Source organism: Python bivittatus, unplaced genomic scaffold, assembly GCF_059951505.1.
Source record: "Python bivittatus isolate LINGU-HERP-01145 unplaced genomic scaffold, Pbiv_v1 ctg000410_np1212, whole genome shotgun sequence".
NCBI classification, from domain to species: Eukaryota; Metazoa; Chordata; class Lepidosauria; order Squamata; family Pythonidae; genus Python; species Python bivittatus.
Genome location: NW_028277067.1, coordinates 2,078,141 through 2,098,855, shown reverse-complemented (window position 1 = coordinate 2,098,855; position 20,715 = coordinate 2,078,141). Strand labels below are relative to the sequence as shown.

The following is a 20,715-nucleotide window of genomic DNA, read 5'->3' as shown; positions in this document are numbered from 1 at the left end:
TTAGAAACTGAACTGTTGTGAAAGCATTGTTGGAAGACCGATCACATCATCACCTCAGGACCCAGAAGGAAAGAGTCCTGCTTCCTTTCCTAAGGATGGTTCATTAGACAGCCTGAAGGAGGGAACAGAGGGTCCCAGGCTGGACTCTTCTCCGCTGAAAGTGTGGCTGGAGGCTGGACAGCCATCCATTGGGGATGTCAAGGGGTGTTGTGTCAAACACAGAGCAGTAGGTTGGGCTAGATGACTTTCAAGGTCCCTTCTAAGCCTTATACCAGTGTTTCTCAACCTTATCAATTCTGGGAGTTGAAGTCCACACTTCTTAAAGTTGACACGATTGAGAAACACTGCCTTATTCTGTTATGATTCTATCACTTCACCTGGGAAAAAAAACAAAAGTTGTCTTTAAAAAATCCTTCCACTAAATGACAAATACAACCCACTGTTTTATGCCCAGTTTTGCAAGATAGAGGGCTAAGCTACAAGAAGCATGATTTGACGTTCATTTATAGTATTGTAGAGCAGAAATGTGGCTGAGAACAATCCTCAAACGAACGCCAATAATACAACTCTGTCGTTTTAGTTGTTTGCAGGAATGAAAATAGAGTGTGGTTGCAAGGTTGATCGCGTAGGAGCATACGGTATAAGTAATTAATTGTTTTTGTAAAATATGTTACGGTCTCCAACGTGCGTGAATTCCCTACAGCAACTATACGAACGTGGTTCTGACTGTAAAAACGAACGGTATGGAAAGAGTTAATTTCGTCTATTCTCAAATCCGTACCTCTGTGGGAGAAACAAAATCTCAGTTCCCCGTAGCTAAGCGAATCAACTCGGAAGTTAAACAACAATTACAAGTCTATTTTTTATACATCCATGCTATGGAGAAATGATTAATTTCTACGCCGGACTCGCTTTGTCTCAAAACAAGCATACCCAGGATACATAGCGGAATTCAGATAGAGCTGAGTGACCAATTAGAAGAAACCTGAAGGTCACTTGGAAGGCGAGCTGACCAATCGGAAGCGAGTAAGAAGGCGTTGCCAGGAGATTTGAATTGGAGGTGGGAAAAGGCCGAACTGCGCAGTACGTCGGTAGGCGGTGGGGGCAGCGGGGGAGAGGGGACCAAGCGGTATTTCCCTGAAGATGGGGTGCCGGGTTCCCTTGGCAAGGGAGCGATCGAGCCTCCTGTGGGTCTGCTCCCCCTTGTAAGGGGACTGGTTACACGGGAGACGCTGTTCGCAGGGGGTCGTTGGGCAGGTCTATCAGAAGGCCTTTCTGGCTCCTGCGCCTTCCAACAGCCGTGAGAGCGAAGATGGCAAGACCCGGTGAAGTCTAGAGTTCGGTTGCCATTTTCCGATCCCGTCGGCCGCCGAGACCGTTCACGGAGTGCCTTCTGCGTACTCAGTTCTCGTTGAGAGCCAGAGTCGGTACCGAAACTAGCTGTTGTCATATGGGGAAAGAGGGGTGGCGGTGCGGAATAGCCAGCCTTCAAAAAGTAATTGGGGAATGGGCGTGCTTAAAATAACAGCGCTGAGTATCGTGTTTCAAGTGTGTCAGATACACCTATGTAATAAAGGGGTTGTGTGCTACTTATTAGACCTGAAAGATTAGGGATAGATAATCATGGAGAAAATCTGTCTATGTGATCGCTAGTAGTCGAAAACGACTTGATGGCATATAATCAAATGCTACTTATTATTGCCCAGGTTGACCACAAGTTCAAGGCTGATTTGAGAAAGAGCGGTAGTGTCTACTAAGATAGCCTTCCCCCTGCCTGGGTGCCCTCCAGTTGTGTTGCATTACAATCAGGCCTACAATCTGGAGGGCCAAATGTTGCGGCAGGCTGTTTATTTTACATTTGTAACTTTCCACTGTTAACAACAAAGTGTTACGAAGACAGATAATCTGATTATTGTATGCTCATTTTTTGGTTTGCTTCCCCTCCCCCCCCGTTGTACAGTGTGGTTTTTAATGTTTAGTCTTTATTCAGAGGCCTTATTAATCTGCTGCAGCAAAAAATAGGAAATCTTTAAATTGGGTCTCTGGTTTTTTACAGATGTTACAAGCAGATTAGGAAATTTCCATGGGGCAGCAACACTATTTTTTTTCCTATTTGCACCATTTTCCTGATGCTGCGGTTGCTATTTCCCTCAGTAGCAAAGGGTGAAACACATTAGGTTAAAAAACATTATGTTTATGGCGTCTCTACATTTTTTTTCTCCCTTAGCTTCTTACTTAATCTGTGGATTCAAAAAATTGGAATTATAATTTTCAGAATTGCTTATTTTGCATAACATGATGCTATTTTCCTAAGCTTTTAGATGTCTCGGAGCTGATTCTTATCTGCCCCTTAAGTCAAAATTGGGGAGGGTAATGGGAATTAGGGCCCTTAGGAAATAGCTTGGTGTACATGGCCTGAATCTTAAGGTGAATGTGAAGAACCTCCTTACTACAAAGCCATCAGAAGTGATTGCTCTTTTCAGAGAAGACAGCTCTTATTAAAGCCCACATTTATAATCTTGCAACAAATGAATGCATTGATTAGCCAGTACAATCAATCAATGAATGTCTTCTGCCCTTAATCCCTTGTGGCTGAGCTGAGTTGTAAATTTGTTGCCTTAGCAGCATTAAAGTGAGACAAATTTATTGTCCTTTCTCCTGTTCTGGGCTCTGAACTTCAAGAAGGTTGCTGAGACTTTGGAAAGAATTCTGAGAAAAGCTACATGGCTGAATAGAGCATGAATATTATTTATCCTTTCTATATTCTGAAGTGGAATTGCATTCATTCCTGAATAAGTAGATGGCATATATGTTTATGTTTTCTTTCTTTGCATGTATCGATTTGTGCTGAACTGTACTAAAGTTTCAATACTATTCTGATATCGTGTGCCCAGCTTGGAGAGACCTTTCAAGAGCTCTTCTCAGGCTTGATAAGGATATGAATCTGATGCTGCAAATATCAGCATGCTCCCATTTTGTCCCTGACACAGCACTCTGTAATGATGGTACTCATACCACCAGCCGAAGAAGGCAATGTAACAGTAGTGGTCCGAGTGCGGCCACAGACACCACGACAGCAAGAAGGAAACCGCCAAAGCACGGTGCAGGTGCTTAGTGACAGCATGCTAGTGTTTGACCCTGAAGAATCAAACCAGCTGGGCTTCCAACTTCATGAGTCTGTCTCCCGGAAGAAGGGCAAGAATATGATGTTTGTTTTTGACCAGGTGTTTGGGGAAAGCGCTACCCAAGCAGAAGTCTTTGAGTATACAACTAAAGAGATCCTGGATGGTGTGCTGAATGGCTGCAATTGTTCCGGTAAGGAATCTGGAAGTATTTTCCTGGCCTGGCAATATGGCAGCCACATTCCAAGTGATAGCATTGCCTGATGTAACAAATATAAGAAAAAGTAGAATAATCTTCTGCTGATGCTCATTGAACTAAATTTTAAGACTCCATTAATCATATCAGATTGGGCCACCCTGGTGTCCTGGCCTTGCTGCCTGGAAATGATGGAGATTTTAACCTAACACTGGCAGGATATAAATCTAATAAATAAAAATACAATGTCAGCTGGGTTTCAGTTTAATATTGAGAATATCAGCCAGTTCTACTTCCAGTCTTTTCTCAATACTGAGCAAAAGCTTGTAACTAACTCCCTTTCCTTTCCTGGAGGAGGTGTTAGCCAAAACGTCATAGACACAATGATGCTTTATTTCTTCCATCTCCAGCTAGATACTGAAAATTTGTACATTTGCTATATAATACAGTGAATGTTTCCTTAGGTATAAGCCACACTGTGGACTTACTCTTAGATAAATGTACGGTGTATTTTAACTGTAAGTTAAATTTTTCAACAGTCATTCACCTAATTACCTCAGATGACAAATAATTGCCTATAAATGGGTGGAGAGAAATTATCCATTACTGTTCAAACAAGAAAGTTTGTAAGAACATACTGTATATGAATAGTTATAATTTGTGCTTTTACAGGTCTGGGTTTTGACATCCTGTCTCTATGGCGTCTCAGTTTGACCTAGTAAATGCAGGTTTTGTGTGCGCGTGTGTGTGTGTGAGAGAGAGAGATTGGAATCTTGTGTTAGCACAATCATTAGGCTGGCCTCGTCAGAGGATATGGCATTGGGTTGTGTATTCTGAATGGCACTTATGTAGCACTATACTTCTATCCACACAATACTATTTTTTAAGTTGTGATGTACAGTAGTCAACATGGTTTGTGCTATAGGAAATAAACACTGTTAACCTAAGCAATTGAAAATTATTTGATTTGATATACAGTCAACAGTAAACAGACAATTAATTTTAAGGGCCATGACCCCTGAAAGCCCCCCTCCTTTTTTTTTCTAAAGCCGAATACTTCCACTCTTGGAATTATGTTCAACAATATTGCCAAATCCTCAGTGGTTGCTAGGAATTGAAAATGACTTGATGGCACATAATCAAAATCAGTATCACATTTCTTGAAGCACTAGATTCTTGGCATCTGACCATCTGTAGAGGAAAGCTTTGCTAAGCTGGGTGCAAAGTAAAGGTTGCTGAAAATAGGCTGAGTGGGAGAAAGAGGGATGCATGTGTGCTCTTTCAGGTATTTTGCTCTCAGGCCATGAATGGTTTTAGCCTGTCTTGATTCTCGGACATCTTAGGGTAATATGGTTCACATTTGGGAAATGTCTCTGCATTCCTTCTTTTCCAGTATTTGCATATGGTGCAACAGGAGCTGGTAAAACATACACCATGCTGGGATCAGAGAAGGAACCTGGCATCATGTACCTCACCATGAAGGAGCTGTATAAGAAAATAGAGGTTAGGAAGGAAGAGAAGCTGTGCGAGGTGTTCATCTCTTATCAAGAGGTATTGTTCATTGCTACTGTATTAATTTCTTACAATTTTTTAAATTTTCTATCTTAGAAAAATGGCACTGTTCATGCATTCCATAAACTGGTATTCTGGTTTAATAAGTCTGGATACGCACAAGTTGTATACATTGGCATACAACTACTGATCCAATGTGGGTTTTATTCAAAGATGTTGCTTTTACTTGGGAAATAGTCAATGGGTAGGTATGAGTGCAGCAGCACTGTTGTATCTGTGATGCTGGTGGTAACAGCTCAATGCTGGAAATGTCAAAGATACACAATTACTCAAAGAATGGGGGGTAGGATGTTATCATAGCATGCTAACCTATAGATATTTCCTGAAGATGCTGCAGACTTGCAGAATCAGTTTTTTCCTTCAGAGTTCATGCAATATAAAATGTGTATGATATCAGGGCAGTGAAAATACTTTACTTGCTATCTCTGCCACATTTTAACTGTTGTTTTTTTTTCTAGGACAGTTACTAGAATAATTTATTTTTATTTATTTATTTATATATCAAATTTGTCACCACCCATCTCGTTAAAAAACAACTCTGGGAGGTTTACAAAGCAGTTAAAAATCAATTAAAATTACAATATAAAATAATTTCATTTAAATGTATTTAAATTCATTTAAAATTATTTAATTGTATGAATTAGGATGATAAAACCTTTCATTTAAATTTTTAAATACCTACATACCATACCTATGAGGCGAAAGGCATACTTTTTATGGTACAAATCTACCACTGGGTAACATCAGAAAAAAGACCTTTTGTTTATGCAGAATGATTCACCTCCACCTTGCCCAATACAATTGATTCCTGAGAGCCGAGGGACCATAAGGAATAATATGGCATACAGCACAAAGGGCTACAATACGCAGGAGTGATTGGTGGAAACTAGGAGCTACTATTCTATATGAGTAGAAATTCTTCCACCGATGTGAAGGGAAATGCCTTTTTTCAAGAAGGGGCTCGCCCACTGAAATTTTTCTAAGTACATCAATTAAAAATTATGTATGTCTGTTAAATGTAACTGTCTGGCTATCTGGTGATCTCTTTCTAACCATCTGATCAAGTCATTGATTAGATTAATTAAACAGCTCTACTAGTTTCAGTCTTTGTGCTGTTCTATACTAAATGTAATTAACTCTGACAAGTGTGTAGCTTTTTTGTAGAGATTGCTCATGGAAAGGAGAGAGAGCCAGTTTTTGAAAACTGGCCTTCTTTATTGGTGTATACTCTTAATTCAGAGTCTAACATCTTTTTTCACCTCTCTGCAGAGTTAAAGCTATAATCATAAGCAAACCTATGTGTAAGTCCAGTTGAAGGATTGCATTCTAAACACATGTTAACATCGGAAGCAGTCAGTCAAAACCTATTAGGGCTCACAGCCTATTTAAGGAGAAGGTTGAGACAATAAAAATAAATTTGGCTGCCGGGCTAATAGACAAAATTTAGAATAGAATTCCATTATATAGGATGCCCATTGAAAACACTCCGTTCTGGATTTGCAGTGTTGACATATAAACAGAAATTTGTCAGAATATGGTCATTTGGGGAAGTTATACTGTTTCCTCAATAAGTATCAGCTCCAGATTTTTAGGTGCCTGTCTGGAGTAACATGAAAAAGATGTTTCATTTTCCTCAGTGCTCACATTGACTATTTAGATTCCTCAAACACCGATCACCTACCTTATTTTTCCTGGCTTTAAGAAGCATGATTGGCTAAAAGAGTAATTGGCAAGTTTCTGGTTCTTTGGAGCTAGAAGAGGTCATGCTCTTGGCCTCTACTGCAAATCTGAACTTCCAAGCTTCTAAGAGCACTCAGATTTTTTTTAAAAAATGAAGTAGGCTGACTCCTGATTTTTGCTTCTAGGTATACAATGAGCAGATTCATGATCTTTTGGAACCAAAGGGTCCACTAGCCATCCGGGAAGATCCAGAGAAAGGGGTCTTGGTGCAAGGTCTTTCAGTTCATCAGGTGAGTATGATAGTCAGCTTGCAAGGAGGACAATTCTGGATAGACTTAAAGGATGACTTACGGACTTCATGAGTGAATGGCTACCCTCAATTATTCATATAATATTTATATAGCTTCAGCCCTATATAAATTGCTATACAGGCCATAGTGATTTGGTGCTTGCTCGGAGAGTTTCATTCCACATTGACATAGGACTCAGGGAGATGTGGTAAAGAATGGTCATGAGAAGAGAGCTGGGTAGAATTGGATGGAAGTAGATAAGCAAAGGTGAAGAATGGAGGAAGATAAGCAAAACCGCCCAGAGTAACTTCCTCATGAGATGGGCAGTGTCCAAATTTGAAATATAAATAAATATATAAATACATAAAAACTTTGAAGAAGTGGTGAATAAGGATGGGCAGAGAAAAGGGAAGGAGTTAGGGGTGGACTTAATGTTAATTTCTGCATGGCTGACCAGAGAGGGCCAGCTCGGTGTTGCTATAATTTTTTACTGTGCTGCTTACATGCTTACTTACATGTGGAATTTGGTGCTGGGTAATAAAGTCAAAGGTCTAGTTACTGCAGATTTGATTTTTCTTAAGCCCTCATTGGTGAAGCTATTAAGTGTTCCCATGAGTAAATTTTTAATGCTCCTTATCCTTCCAAGTGACAAGTTGCAGCAGTATACAGCTTGCTATATAGCACACAACAAAATGGAATCAGAGCTACCCTGAACACTTGCCATGTGTTGGACACATAAGGAAGTCTGTCAGCTGCTTCCAGAAAAATCTGCATGTATCCTTCTGTAGTGGTAAAATAAGTAGGAAGCCTTTTCCTAGAGGTTGCAGCTGCAAAGCAGGTCTTACCAAATCTTTCTTCCCCTCTATCCCTTTAGCCAAAATCTGCTGTGCAGGTCCTAGAGATGCTGAGGCAAGGAAATCTGAACCGTACACAGCATCCCACAGACATTAATGCCACCTCTTCACGATCTCATGCAATCTTCCAGGTAAGTATGGCAGGGTTCATCAGAAATGCTTAACAGCTTCTTGTGAGACATTGTAATTAGGAAGAAAATATTTCTTCATGAGTATCATTAAACCATCAATCACATGTTTTCTCCTGCAAGAACATCATTACCATAAGATCTTCTGCCAGAGGCATCAAACTGGCTATTCTCAGAGGCATCAGACTGGCTATTGTTGGAAATAGAGTGCTGAATTAGATGGATTCTTAATCATGTACCTCTTCTCCCTTCCCTCTCTATTGAGAGGGAGGAGATTTATTTATTTTTTTATGTATACCCTTTGCGTATTTTATGCGGCTCGGTATTTGATTAGCCGAAGATAGGATAGTGAATATCTACTTACTTCTCAGCTAGTGACAAAGGTAACTGTTTTGATTGGTTGTGCTTGAAAATGATGGAGCATCTCTGAATTTTTTATAGTATCTTTGCCTTTCTGCTGAAGCAGAGGTGTGCATTTTTTAGAAATTGAGACTGTGGTGATCCGCTTCCTCTTTCCAGAAAGGTTGGCTTTAAAGTACAGAAATATGAGAAATACTTGTCACCTACCTAGTGTTTTTCTGTGAGAGTCTGATATTGGAGTGGCCCCTGAAAATAGCAAACCTAGAACAAACCACAAAATCCACAGTTAGGCAATATCTTTATTACTAGCAGTGAATAATGTCCATTACATAGAGAACAATTTTTCAAGTTCTGCAGAACTGAATGGTACAAAATGTATAAGAGAGTGAAGGAAAAAGGAAGGACAGATCAGAACAAAATTGAGGAAAGATGTTATAGCAATGCATTAGGTTAGTGATTCAACGCAATTTGAACAGACGGACCTCCCTTGAAGCATGTCTGCTATTTAGATAAGCCAGCACTCTGGTATCCATACCAAACTCTGCAATTCTTTGCAGATCTGTGTGAAGCAGCAAGATCGTGTGGTGGGCACACGTCAGGATCAGCTAGTGGCAAAGATGAGCCTGGTTGATTTGGCTGGCTCTGAACGTGCCTCTGCTGCCAACACTAAAGGAGAGCGACTCCGTGAGGGTGCCAACATCAACCGATCCCTACTGGCTCTCATCAACGTTATTAATGGCCTGGCAGATGCCAAGGTAAATTATCTCTTACACCTCAACTGCTGCTACTTTGTCTGACTGGATTTAAAGTATAGGGACTCTCTCCTGCTCTGTCTTTTTAGCTGTAAATTTACTACCTAATTATTCTCTCTCTCTCTCTCAGATCAGATCAAACCTTTATTACGGCCATAAAGCCAGCAGTCAAATACAAGTAAAATGGGTAAAAATGAAAATATCTAAGGCTAAAAAGAAAAAAAAACAAATGTACAAATTTTTAGACTCCGGGAGAAGCAGATGGTGCATAGAAGCACAGAATTGGAAAGATATATTGAAGCAATGATCTGACAGGAGAAGCAACCATTAGAAGAGATATAGACATTCTGTTGAACATCTTTTTTTTTCCAGAACAGTAAATACTTTACCAAATTAAAAGATAATGGAATAAGTACATCAATACATTTCAAATTAGCTTTTTCAATCTTTAAAACTTTTTTTTAAATAAAAACCTTATTTTCTGAACAGCAGCACAATATGACTTAGTGTGGAACTGTTGGGTGGGGACGACACAGAAAAACATCTATCTTGTTCTTGCACTGGGCCTGACATTAAACAGATGCAGCAAGTAGGGCTATCTGTAGGGAATAATCAAGATGGCGACTGTGGTGGTACGATTGAAGCTTTGCCTGTTTTTTATGCACGTTACACATATGATACCCATAAAAAACAAGTGGAACTCTGATCACAACATTGCAGCCATCATTTTGGTTTTTTTAACCATACCCTGCAATCACCTTTGGCAGCAAGAGATATAGAAAAAGCACATCTGCTTGCCATATGTCCTTCATATAGATATGCTTCCAATGTTTTCATCACTAAATTCACATTCCCCTGAATATATGTATAAATGTGCAATGGCTACATTCTTTGGGGAATGTATACAATCTGCTTTTATGAAATAATGTTACTAAGGTAACATCTGTAATCCTTGTGTAGTTACCTGTCATATAAATTGGTAAAAACAGGGCAAGAATCCTAAGCTTCAACCCTGGGAAACATTTGTCTCCTCCAGAATGGCATATCAGTCTTCTGAGGTAAACAGTGCTATGCATATTTCTTCAGGTATAGAGTCCATGTGTTCAGTGGTCCTTAATCCCAATAGGAATACATGGAGGGGTTCCATTTGTAATGGCAGAAGAATTATATGAGACAGTTGTTTCATTATAGAAACTAAATTATAAATTAATTATTTTATTGGTCCACAGAGTAAAAAACCCCACATTCCATACCGGGACAGCAAGCTAACACACCTCCTAAAGGATTCTATTGGTGGAAACTGTCGGACCATCATGATTGCAGCTATTAGTCCCTCCACGCTTTCCTACGAGGACACATACAACACCCTCAAGTATGCCAACCGGGCTAAAGAAATCAAACTTTTAGTAGGTACCAAAAATTGCATTTGTAGCTTAATGGACATGGCAGTTATTTTTTACTTTTGACTCTGGATGGATCTCTTACTCATGTTAATATGCCCTTTGGTGTATCTGCTTTGAGTTCTTGAACAACTCAGAGTAACTGAAATGTTGAACTTAAGGACCTCAAGTAATATTGGTTATTATTTCCCATAATACTACAGTTGTAGGCCAAAAAAAAAAAATGGATGTGTCTAAAGCATTTCCTCTCTGTAGCCACCAGTAATTCTGCTTCAGAAATCAGAAATTCCACTGGGCATTTCCTACACATTTTGAAGCTTTACTCTAGAATCATGAGGGCTAGAAACCTCTACTGTAAGGAATTAGGATTTACAATTTATACAGACTCCATAAAATACTTTATATCTTTCTAGAAATATATCACAATACAATGAACTAAATATGTCTAAATATATAGATGCAATTTCAGTAGATGTAATTTGACAAAAACTTCCATTAAGTCTTTGGGGTAAAATTAATGTAATTAAAATGAATATCACATTAGGATTAATGTATATTTTAAGAGGGATTCCAGTGTTAATTCCTATCAGGTATTTTACACAGATGGACAAACTAATGAAAAAATATTATGGTAGGCCAAAACTCAAATATCTTGGGAAAATTGAACTTGCTCTTTAGCTTTAACATACAAGATTTCCAACTTTACCATTGGGCTTTTGACATCTATATTCTTGTGGAATGAGAACTTTTTCTGAGTATTACCATTTTGGGGCCTATTTAGAAAGTAAGTTTGTAACCCCTCTGAAATCTTAGCAAGTTTTAGGGTCCAAGCATATTAAACAGGGATTTTATTTCCAGCCTTGAAACCTGCTCAACGTATTTGGTTCTTAAAGCAGTTAAATTTTGATCCGGAATCACATGAAAAATGAACATTTGGAACAGCCCAAATTTGAAGATAGCAGGGAAGATGTTCTGCTGGAATGCCTGGGCCAAACAAGGAATATATTCTTTAAATCAGTTGATTTATAATGGTTATTTTAAAGATTTTGAGAGATTGCGTTCTGATGATTTACCCATAAGATCCTCCTGATACCAAGGAATGGATTCAGGATATGTGTCTGTTACATGTTTTTGAAAAGCCTTTATGTTCTAAACATGAGAAGATGAAACAATATGTTTCTATATGGTTTAGATTTAATGTTAACCTTAAGTATGGAATTAATTCTATATTGATACTACATGGATCTTTTTTCTTTCTTTAGCTAATTTTTCCCTTTTTTCTTTTCTTTTTTTAAATTTTAATCCTCACCAATATATATTTATTCTTTTCTCACTATATAAGCACTACTGTATTTTTTTTCTCTTGGTGTTGTAGTTATTTGTATTCCACTCAGGCTAGAAACCTGTGTTTATAGATACGAAAGTAATGGCATTGGAGGCCTAGATTTTGTCCCAGTTTTCTGCCATTGTGCAATACAGACAGTTCTACATCACTGCTTTTCTTTTCTTCTCCCAAGAGAAATTACTGGATGAGGTCAAGGGTCTATCTGTTCTAACATTATTTTCAGTACTGCCCATCTTGATGTACCGAATATATGTATTGTGTATTGACAGAAATTGGTACTGTTACAGACTTCAGAATCTCAGCTTTCATATTTGGCTTAGTCCTCATGACTGATGATGGTATAAATATTTGACACTCTTTTTGTACCAAAAATGAGAGAAATTGAATTCCACTGGCATTTGGCAATCTTCCATTTTCTCAGATACATGTTGGACAAATTCTATGAGAATCTAATGAATCTTATTTCTCATGCATTTCTCATATTAAATAGGTTCTGGTTCTTTCCCCAGTACACCAGAATTCATTAGATCAACTCTGTCAACATAGGCTATTACAGTCTGGCATATTTGGCTACTGATATATTCACGGATCCCTACTATTCTACAATTTTTCTACTTTCTTGAAACTGTAGGTTGGGGTTCCAGTTTGTGAAACAGTAGTATCACTAGGTCTAAGCCTTCTTGCAATCCGCATGATAAACATTTTTTGCTTTCTGTTCTTTGTCCTGGTATATAGATAAAACCTAATGTGGTGAGCCTGAATCACTCTAGCAGCCAATATGCAGCTATTTGTGAGCAACTAACAGCAGAGGTAAGGTTCCCTTACATTATGTCTCAAACCAAAAATGTTTTCATTTGGGTGAGAAGCCAAGGAAGGGCAAGAATTCTATACAGTAGAATAGGATCCAGTATTCTGCTTGGTTTGGCTGACCCAATGCACATTTAAGACAATCTTGGCTGTTGATGCAACTGTCTGAAGTCCTGGGCATATTGACTGTTCGGAAAAATGTTCCCTGGTAATCCACACTTAGCATCTCCAGGCAGGGCTGAGAAAGATCCCTGTCTGCAAATCTTTTGGAGAACTGTTGCTAAGCAGCGTAGGGTGTACTATCCTAATAAGGCAAATGTTCCTTGCATTTTGAAGAAGCAAGGTACAGGATTCTGCTTATTGTGGGGCATGTTGGCAATGCAAGGTAGAGATGCAATCTTTCTGTCAAGGTAGAGTTCTGTAGTCAATATCAGCACAAGGCTATCTGGTCTGGTAGATTATTTGATGATTCTTGCTGGCCTCCAAGCTAATGGCTGAATTGCCAACTATCTTCCGCTCTCAGCTGGGCTTTGCTTAGGGGAGAGAAGGCACTGAGAACAAAGTTCCTGCACAAACTTATCACACAGGGCTATTTCAATCAGGGCAACGTGTTTGTAATATGGACACTGTTCTTTGACCTAGGGAATTCTAGCTGCACCCAAAATAAGCAAACTATTTTGTCCCTGTCAGGTGGCAGAATTAAGAGGGAGACTCCAAGCTTATGAAGAAAAAATCTCAGAACTTAAGCCCTCCCCTGCTCCGGCTCCTTGTAGTCCTGAGCAGATGGAGCTCTTCAGGTGGGTCTATTGCTTCTAAAGGGAGAAAAGGCAGCAGGTGGGCAATGTCTCAGTGGATGCTATCTCTTCTGTGTGAGTGAATGCCTTTTTTATGTCTTCTGAGTTCAAGCCAGGGCATTTGAATCATGCCTGGAATTGCCTTTTCTTATCTCCTCTTTCTCCCTCTTCCTTAAAACGAACCAAATATCCTATTCCAATTCAGGGACAGATCCTTACATTCCACCACTGCAATGAAAGCTATTTTAAAAAAATGTTCTCCATGATTCTAAGTGTTGTGAAATCTACTTTGAGAGAGAGATTGTTCAGATATTCAGTAGTTAATTACTTGGTTCTTTGGCATACAGAGAAAAGTACAAATAAACAGTTTAATACTGCCCAGGGTGGGAATAGAATGAGATAGAGAAGCAATAGTATATCTAAGAACCTGAAACTATGAAGGAAGAAATTTTAAGTTTGCATGTTGTTCTGCCATGTTATGTTCCAGAGGCCTTTGGCAAGCCATTGCCTCTTAGATTGTGCCCCATTTTTTCTATCTGCCCCATCTGCAATATGGGGATAATAATTTTGACTAACCCTACAGAGGTGTTTTCAGCACTTTGTGAAGATAGTGTGTAGGAAGTACTTTGAAAACTGAATTGCTGTAGAAATATTAAGCAATAAAATGTTATAACAGGATAATAGGAACCTTGTTTGATAGATTTGAGGGACACCCTCCCCCCATTACAATATCTATTGTTACACATTGTGTTAATAGATTTGGGTCCATATTTCATTAGCAAACCATCAGGCTGAACAAATTTGTGCCTTAAAGAAGGGAATAGGCAAATTGGATTGGCATGATTTTGATTCTGTTCAAGTTGGTACTAAATAATTCTTCATCCTTGCATTGGGCATAGGTCAAAAGAGACTGCTTTAGATTATGCAGAGTTCCAAAAGGATGATTGTACAGCCATGGCACCCTTGCAACTTTTAAAATGGAATTGTTCAAGAAAAAGCTGCACCAAGGAGGTAAGAGCACAAGAGACTGTGAGAGGAGTCTATGTCAGAGGTTGTCCTGTATATGGATAGTTTCTCTCAGGGTCTGTGTGAGTCACTTAGCATTAAATTTGTCTTTCATCTAAGCAGATTTCTGTGTGCCTAGTGTGTAACAATCCTGTGAACATTTCTAAGCTAACACCCAGCAATAATTGCTCCTTGCTTCCTCACCCTGAAGAGGTGAGAATTCAAGTTAATTCACATGGAAGGAAAATCTGGAATGCTGAGTTTGATTAGGTTTTCTGCATTTCTCAGGAAAGGAGAGACAGTGAGTGCCAATGAGAGGCAATAGCAATTGAGCTTATAGCATTCATCACAGTGAAGGTGTTTTGTTCATTGGCTAAGTTAGGCTATCAATTGTTTCAGTTGAGTGCAGTTGTTAAAGTCCTTGTTTCACAAACCTGCCTCTGCATATAGGTTGCCTCACAGAGTATTTAAGGAGTAAAATAAAATTGCTGTATTACAGTGAGTATGAATAATAGAGACCTGTAGGTAGAATGTGGCCATTTTGTTTAGCAGAAGGAAGTAGGATTTATCACAGTTTGGTCTCCTTGAGCTTATGTTCCCCAAGCTTATTTGTTTTTCCAGTTCTTTCCATCACTATTATTCCCTACCTCAAACCTGAGGTCATATGTGGCCCTTGACCTACTTTCAAAGTCCCTCTACAGAAAATCATTTTAGGCACCAGAGAAGAGGGATCTGCCCCTTCCTCGGTAGCCTGCTGGGCCAGGACAGGGAGAGAGAGTCAAGAGAGAGAAGAGAAGTGTGGCAAAAAGAAAAAGAAAAAGCTGGCTCTCTCCACTTCTCATTCTGATCCTGTCCAGGTGTCATTATCTACAAGATAATGTGGCCCTCAACAACAACAAATAACCCCAATTCTCTTCGAGATACGCTAGACTTGGTTCATTTGGGTTGTGTATTATTCAGCATCTTTTAGAAACCCAGCCACCATCTTAGCTGTTGAATGAACCAAGCTATTATGTTAAACCATTATGATTTATTTGTGCATAGCATATGATGTCAGCAGAACAATTGTATGCCGTTAAAGAAAATTCGGCCCATTTTGTGACCCCAATCACTGAATGAAGGTTTTTCTTGGCTTTCTGACTCTTACTTCTAACTTTTCCCCCATGACATAACTATGGTGGCAGTAAAACACATTTTAGGCTTTTTCATTGCCAGCACTACAAAGTTCTTCTTTTCTTCCCTTTCATAAAGATGTACTTTTTCCCAGCCAACTTGACTTATTTTCCTCACAAAACCTGTATTGCAATGTTTGTTAGCACCATTGATCCACAAATATTCCAAGCCAGTTCCTATGTGTGCTTGCCATCAGCCAGGCCTCTTTGGCATGCAGAGGCGTTTCTCACGTTAATGCTGGGGAAAGATAAAATTGGCAAAGATTTCTTGCATTCTTCATGAGTGCAAATGAAATAAGCCTTCTGCCTTTTTCTCAAGTTCTCTGTGCCCATCAGAAATCTCAGAAGAAGGTTGTGGTTCTTAATCTGAGATGTGTTTTGGAGAAGGTAAAAAAATAGAAGTTCATGGCTTTTTTTTTTTTTTTTTTACCTTTTCTAAACTGCAAAACAGATAAGAAAGGAGGTATGCTGCTGGGTGATATTTTTTTGCCAGAGAGCTATGAGCATTCACTTTTGAAATGGCAAATGGATTTGTGGATGTCTGATCAGCATCTAGTGAGCTTTCCTTCCTCTTCAGTATTTAATAGACACTATATGTCTATTATACAGCAGCTCGGCCAATCGGTCTCTGAGAACTTGTAAATAACAGTTACAGTTCATATATAATATAGATCCTATAATCTTGTACCCTCCATTTTTTCTTGGATTAATTTAGTACTCAGGAAGAAAATCTGAATGCTGTTGCCCAAAGTTTTCAAATCTAATGAAGCATCAGGAAAAACTGAAAACTGAGTTGCAGGGCATGGACAAGCAACAGCTGGAAAGGTGAGTTGGCATCTTTCAGTTCAAAATGAAGGGTGAGCAACTCTTTTTTTTTTTAGCTTGCCATTTTATACATGCTAATACCTATATCGGAGTCAAATAAACATTGCAGATGTTCCCACATTTCCCAACCCTTGCTTTTTCCGGGGGCTGAAAGAAAACAGAGACTAGCCAGTCCATTTCTTTGCATACATTCATTTAGACTTTGACACTAAAATGCTAGCTCTCTAGTTGAAAACCTCATAGTCATGTTTTATTTCAGGCTTGTACTAGCTACTCTGCTTGTAGCCAAAAGGCAGTACAGTTGTTTGAAAGCCACCAACCTCCTCACTCCTGAAATGAGAGTACAGTTTGACGAGCTGGCTTCCTTACTTCATCAAGAGTCCCATGGAGCCCTGAACATTTCTGCTTTGGATGGGCAAGATGAAGAACTGGATGTGCAACAGCTTATGGATCATGGTGATTCTTTGGGTAAAGTTCAGAGGAGGGGGGAATATTGAAAGTGCAGGGCAGTTCAGGTATACTGAACACCAACAATGTTTGTCACTGTTTCTCTGTCATAGCTGTCCTTCCAGCCTCTCTTCCTGCAACCAAGTGTGCCAGTCCTAAGGTCAATCCTGGAATTCAGCCTGCTGAACCAGAGGCTGAGCTAATTCCAGATGCTACTTTGGAGACCCCCCACTACTCAATAAAGAAGAGGAGGAAAGCATCACAGTCTGAAAGAAGCATTCCATCTAGTCAAAGGGGGCAAGCAAAGCGCCGGCGGAAGGCTTGCCTCTCATCCCAGAAAGTGGGTTCTCTGAAGGAATGGTCTGATTTTGCCCAAGTGGATTGTACCAGCACCCCTCTTGGAATGAAAGCAACATCTCCCAAACCAGTTGATCATCATATTCCATTATATTGCCCAACAACAGTTACTAAGAGTCGTATGCCCCTGGCTCCCTCAACCATTCAGAATTGCTCTCCTCCACGAAACTTGAACACAACTTTTGACCTTTCTGAGGAACCCTGTCCCCCAGCCTTGAAGCTCAGTACTCTGGAATACCCTGCTTGGGAAAGTGTCCAGCATGTCTCCAAACATCAGGGGGTGCCTCTTATACCCAGGTAGGACCTCCAGAAAGGCAGCTGCTTCCAATTATCTTATTTGCAGAGATTTAACCCAGCAGTTCTTGGACTCCAGTGGCCTCTAATAGGGGTGGGCAGTCTGTTGTCTAGCTGTGGAGCCAACAGCTGTGGAGCCAATGAAGTCTTCTGCACAGTTCAGAGTGCACCACCAAGCAGTTATAGTTGGTTTTCAGCAACATCTGCTAAGTTTTGTGGTGGTGGCACATTGACCAAAAGCTCAGATGATTTGCGCAGTATCCTGAGTAATATTCAGGTGGCAGGCTAGAATATTGGTCACTTCCTAATCCACAGTGTCGTCTTAGGCTCTGTTGAAAGGACGAACAATCTTTGAGTAACTGCGGGTCTCTACATTATATGAAGTCTACAAATAATATTTGCTTTGTTCTATATCCAGACAAGAATAGGCAGGGTTTGTGGTTTTTGTTGTTTTGTTTTGCAGTGATAACTTGGTTTGGGAACCAGTAGGCAGTTAATATGGCTGGAACCAATGTTGGGTGGGGCTGGCCAGACATCCCACTGCTCTCAACCCACCCCAAACTAACATAGTCACACCTTCCCTTCGTAAATTGTAATCCTATCTCACCTAAAGTTGTTGAAAGGTAAGAGATTATGGACAACACTGACACTTCCAACAAAATTACCCTCACCACCAGTCAACAGTTTGCTTAGGGGTGGGGAGTGTTATTTGCTATAGAGATCAGTAAGTTTGTGAGGTGCTTAAACTTCTACATGAGCAACACAGGTTCCTACTGGTTTTCAGCATTAGCTTTGTGGCACGTCTCTGTAAACTCTTTGAAGGGTAGGACATGTAATCTGGCATGCATGTAACCATTGATTTGGTTCCTGATGCTCTCAGTAAAGCATCTCAGCTTGGAAAATCATCTAGCTCTTTTTAAAAATCCATTATATGGATAAAATATAACCATTTGTATAATATGTAGATTCAAAGCATAACCCTTAGAGAAAGTACAGTGTATTACTTAAATACTACTCGTCATTGTGGGAAAACACCTTTCATAATCCTTTGATATATTTGAGAGCAGTTGAGATACTTTTTCAATTTTTTTCACCTAAGATAGGCTTCATCCCTGTCAGTCTTCTGAAATTATGTCAGTAGTATATTCAAATTCTTTAAAATACGTTTATCTTTCTTTTCTGATGAATTCTGATTGGTATGCTTTGCTTCCTGGAAACCAGATTTCCTTAACAGGGATCCATCAAATCTACCTGTATGATTTACCTTCTCTCATGGATCTCTTTCAGGGCCTCCATGCCTTTGTTTACTATGAAAGGCTCCTCCATCCCAAGGGCATCATCCTTGGCCTCCAAAGCATCATTACAGAAGAGGAGGCACACTACAAAGTAAAGTCATTCTCAGCTTTGAGAGAAGTTTGGTTAATGTGGAAATTATCCTCGGTGACTTTTTTTTGGGGGGGGGGTGCCTTTGAGTCAGTGTTGACTCCTGGCAACTTCCTGGGCCAGTGCCTGCAGTTTTCTGGGCAAGGTTTTTCAGGAGTGGTTTGCCATTGCCCCCTTCCCAGGGCTGAGAGAGAGGGACTGGCCCAAGGTCACCCAGGTGGCTGTGTCCCTAAGGCAGGACTAGTCTTAGGTGCTTTAACCACTACACCAAACTTGCTCCCTGCGTAACATTTAATGGACTGTATGGCTTCAGACTTGGTGGCAGGGGATACCTTGTCCATTATTGGGGGGCAGAAACTATTTTTTGTAAACTTTACAGGGATGAGTTTTTTCATGGATGCCAACAATGACACACCAGTCTGAAGTGGTATAGTCCATTTCAGTCTACAGCCTTATTCTTTGCATTCTTGATATGGTTAAATCGGTGTATTTCAAACTTGGCACCTTTAAGATGTGTGGACTTCAACTCCCAGAATTCCCCAGCCAGCCTGCTGGCTGGGGAATTCTAGGAGTTGAAGTCCACACATCTTAAAGGTGCCAAGTTTGAAAAACACTGGGTTAAACTCACTACCGGGATGCAGTACATGACAGTCATCCTTATTAGGAATTGTCAAACATTTATAGCCCGATACATATCCCTTCCTGCAATGCTGCTGAGCTCCAGGACTTGGATAGCTCCTAAAACACTATGTAAAAATGGAGAAATGTGAAGCCATATAAAACCTTGTCCCTGGCGCCTGACATAAAGTAACATCTGTTTATCAGTTTTTCTGTTCTTTTTTTTTTTTTTTTTTTTTGCTTAAGGTAGGTGGAATGTATAGTCCATTCTAATAGATTCTTGGTATGGGAAGCTGTATAAAAAAGTTGATTAAATCTATTCTGAATATGTGTAAGAATAGGTCTCAATTTTTTTGGTTGTTGGATAGGGACTATGTCAAACAGCATGGGAAGTTGTAGAATAGCTTTTCTGAATCTGGTGCTCTCAGATATGTTCAACTCCCATCAGCCCCAGCTTCCAAATACGGCTACGAATAAAACTATATTTTCTCTCTTTCCAGTTCTACCTCCCGCTTGCCAAGCAGCCGCATTGCTAGGCTGCAGGGTCGTTCTGTAAAGTCCTCACAGGTTGTGAATGGCCCAGGTAAGTTGGCTTTAGTAAGCCAGTGGGTATAATTTTATAATTTCAGTTGTCGTGGGATGGAGTTTGTGGTTGTAGTGGAAAACAAGAGGAAATAGAATTAATGGTAAAGATTCCTATTTTAAAGAGCTATAGTTGTATTCACAAATGATTGTTGTGGAAGCACTGGCCCTCATTTATATTTCCTGTGCTCCTCCTTCCTGTTTTATATAAGTTTAGTAAAAAAAACTTTTAGGAAGCATTAAAGGACTTAAAAATGCGTTCATATTTGCAAAAGCATGGAAATTGCAAGTTAAGGTGTTCATCTTAAAATCCACAGCATGTACGTAGCAAACTGTTTCTGCATTTTCTCATAGTTTCTCAAGCCAAGCATATTTCTTTTCTTTTTTCAGCTCAAATCCTCTTCAGGCTATAGACAATTTTGGCATAGCACTTGGCTGTTACCTCAGTGTTTAAGCACATATAGGGATTTGAATAATAGTGTCAGTACCTTTCCATAAATTGAATATACATGTGTATGATGTTTTGGGAACTTATTAGTTGGCACGTTCTTTGGTTCAAGCAACATTCTAGTTTTATGTAAGGTTATTTTTATTGTTTAAAAGGGGTAAATGCTTTAAAATGGCAGGGGTGTGGATAGTCCCCTGTCATTGCTGGAACAGAGGTAAAGAGAGTAATCCCAAGTTATCACCATTCACAGATTTACCCAAGATCTTCCATCCTAATCTTTTTTT

At 39.6% G+C, this 20,715-nt stretch overlaps 1 protein-coding gene across 5 annotated transcripts in view; it reads left to right on the top strand.

The window, feature by feature from the left end:
- The first annotated feature begins 1,109 nt into the window (after window positions 1-1,109).
- The window catches only part of KIF18B (kinesin family member 18B), a 30,876-nt gene continuing 11,270 nt past the window's right edge, over window positions 1,110-20,715 (top strand). For 2 of the 5 annotated variants that reach the window (XM_088143355.1, XM_025163549.2), the window contains exons 1-15: window positions 1,110-1,423; window positions 2,864-3,315; window positions 4,712-4,869; window positions 6,756-6,860; window positions 7,735-7,845; window positions 8,760-8,957; window positions 10,184-10,360; window positions 12,435-12,509; window positions 13,197-13,303; window positions 14,200-14,311; window positions 16,193-16,302; window positions 16,562-16,770; window positions 16,863-17,403; window positions 18,688-18,786; window positions 19,902-19,984. In XM_088143355.1, coding sequence (XP_087999481.1) covers window positions 3,000-3,315; window positions 4,712-4,869; window positions 6,756-6,860; window positions 7,735-7,845; window positions 8,760-8,957; window positions 10,184-10,360; window positions 12,435-12,509; window positions 13,197-13,303; window positions 14,200-14,311; window positions 16,193-16,302; window positions 16,562-16,770; window positions 16,863-17,403; window positions 18,688-18,786; window positions 19,902-19,984 — 2,401 coding nt within the window. In that variant the 5' untranslated portion in view covers window positions 1,110-1,423; window positions 2,864-2,999. Of the gene's footprint in view, window positions 1,428-2,863; window positions 3,316-4,711; window positions 4,870-6,755; window positions 6,861-7,734; window positions 7,846-8,759; window positions 8,958-10,183; window positions 10,361-12,434; window positions 12,510-13,196; window positions 13,304-14,199; window positions 14,312-16,192; window positions 16,303-16,561; window positions 16,771-16,862; window positions 17,404-18,687; window positions 18,787-19,901; window positions 19,985-20,715 lie in introns of all 5 variants that reach the window. The other 3 variants (XM_088143354.1, XM_088143356.1, XM_088143352.1) reach the window with 3 other exon arrangements.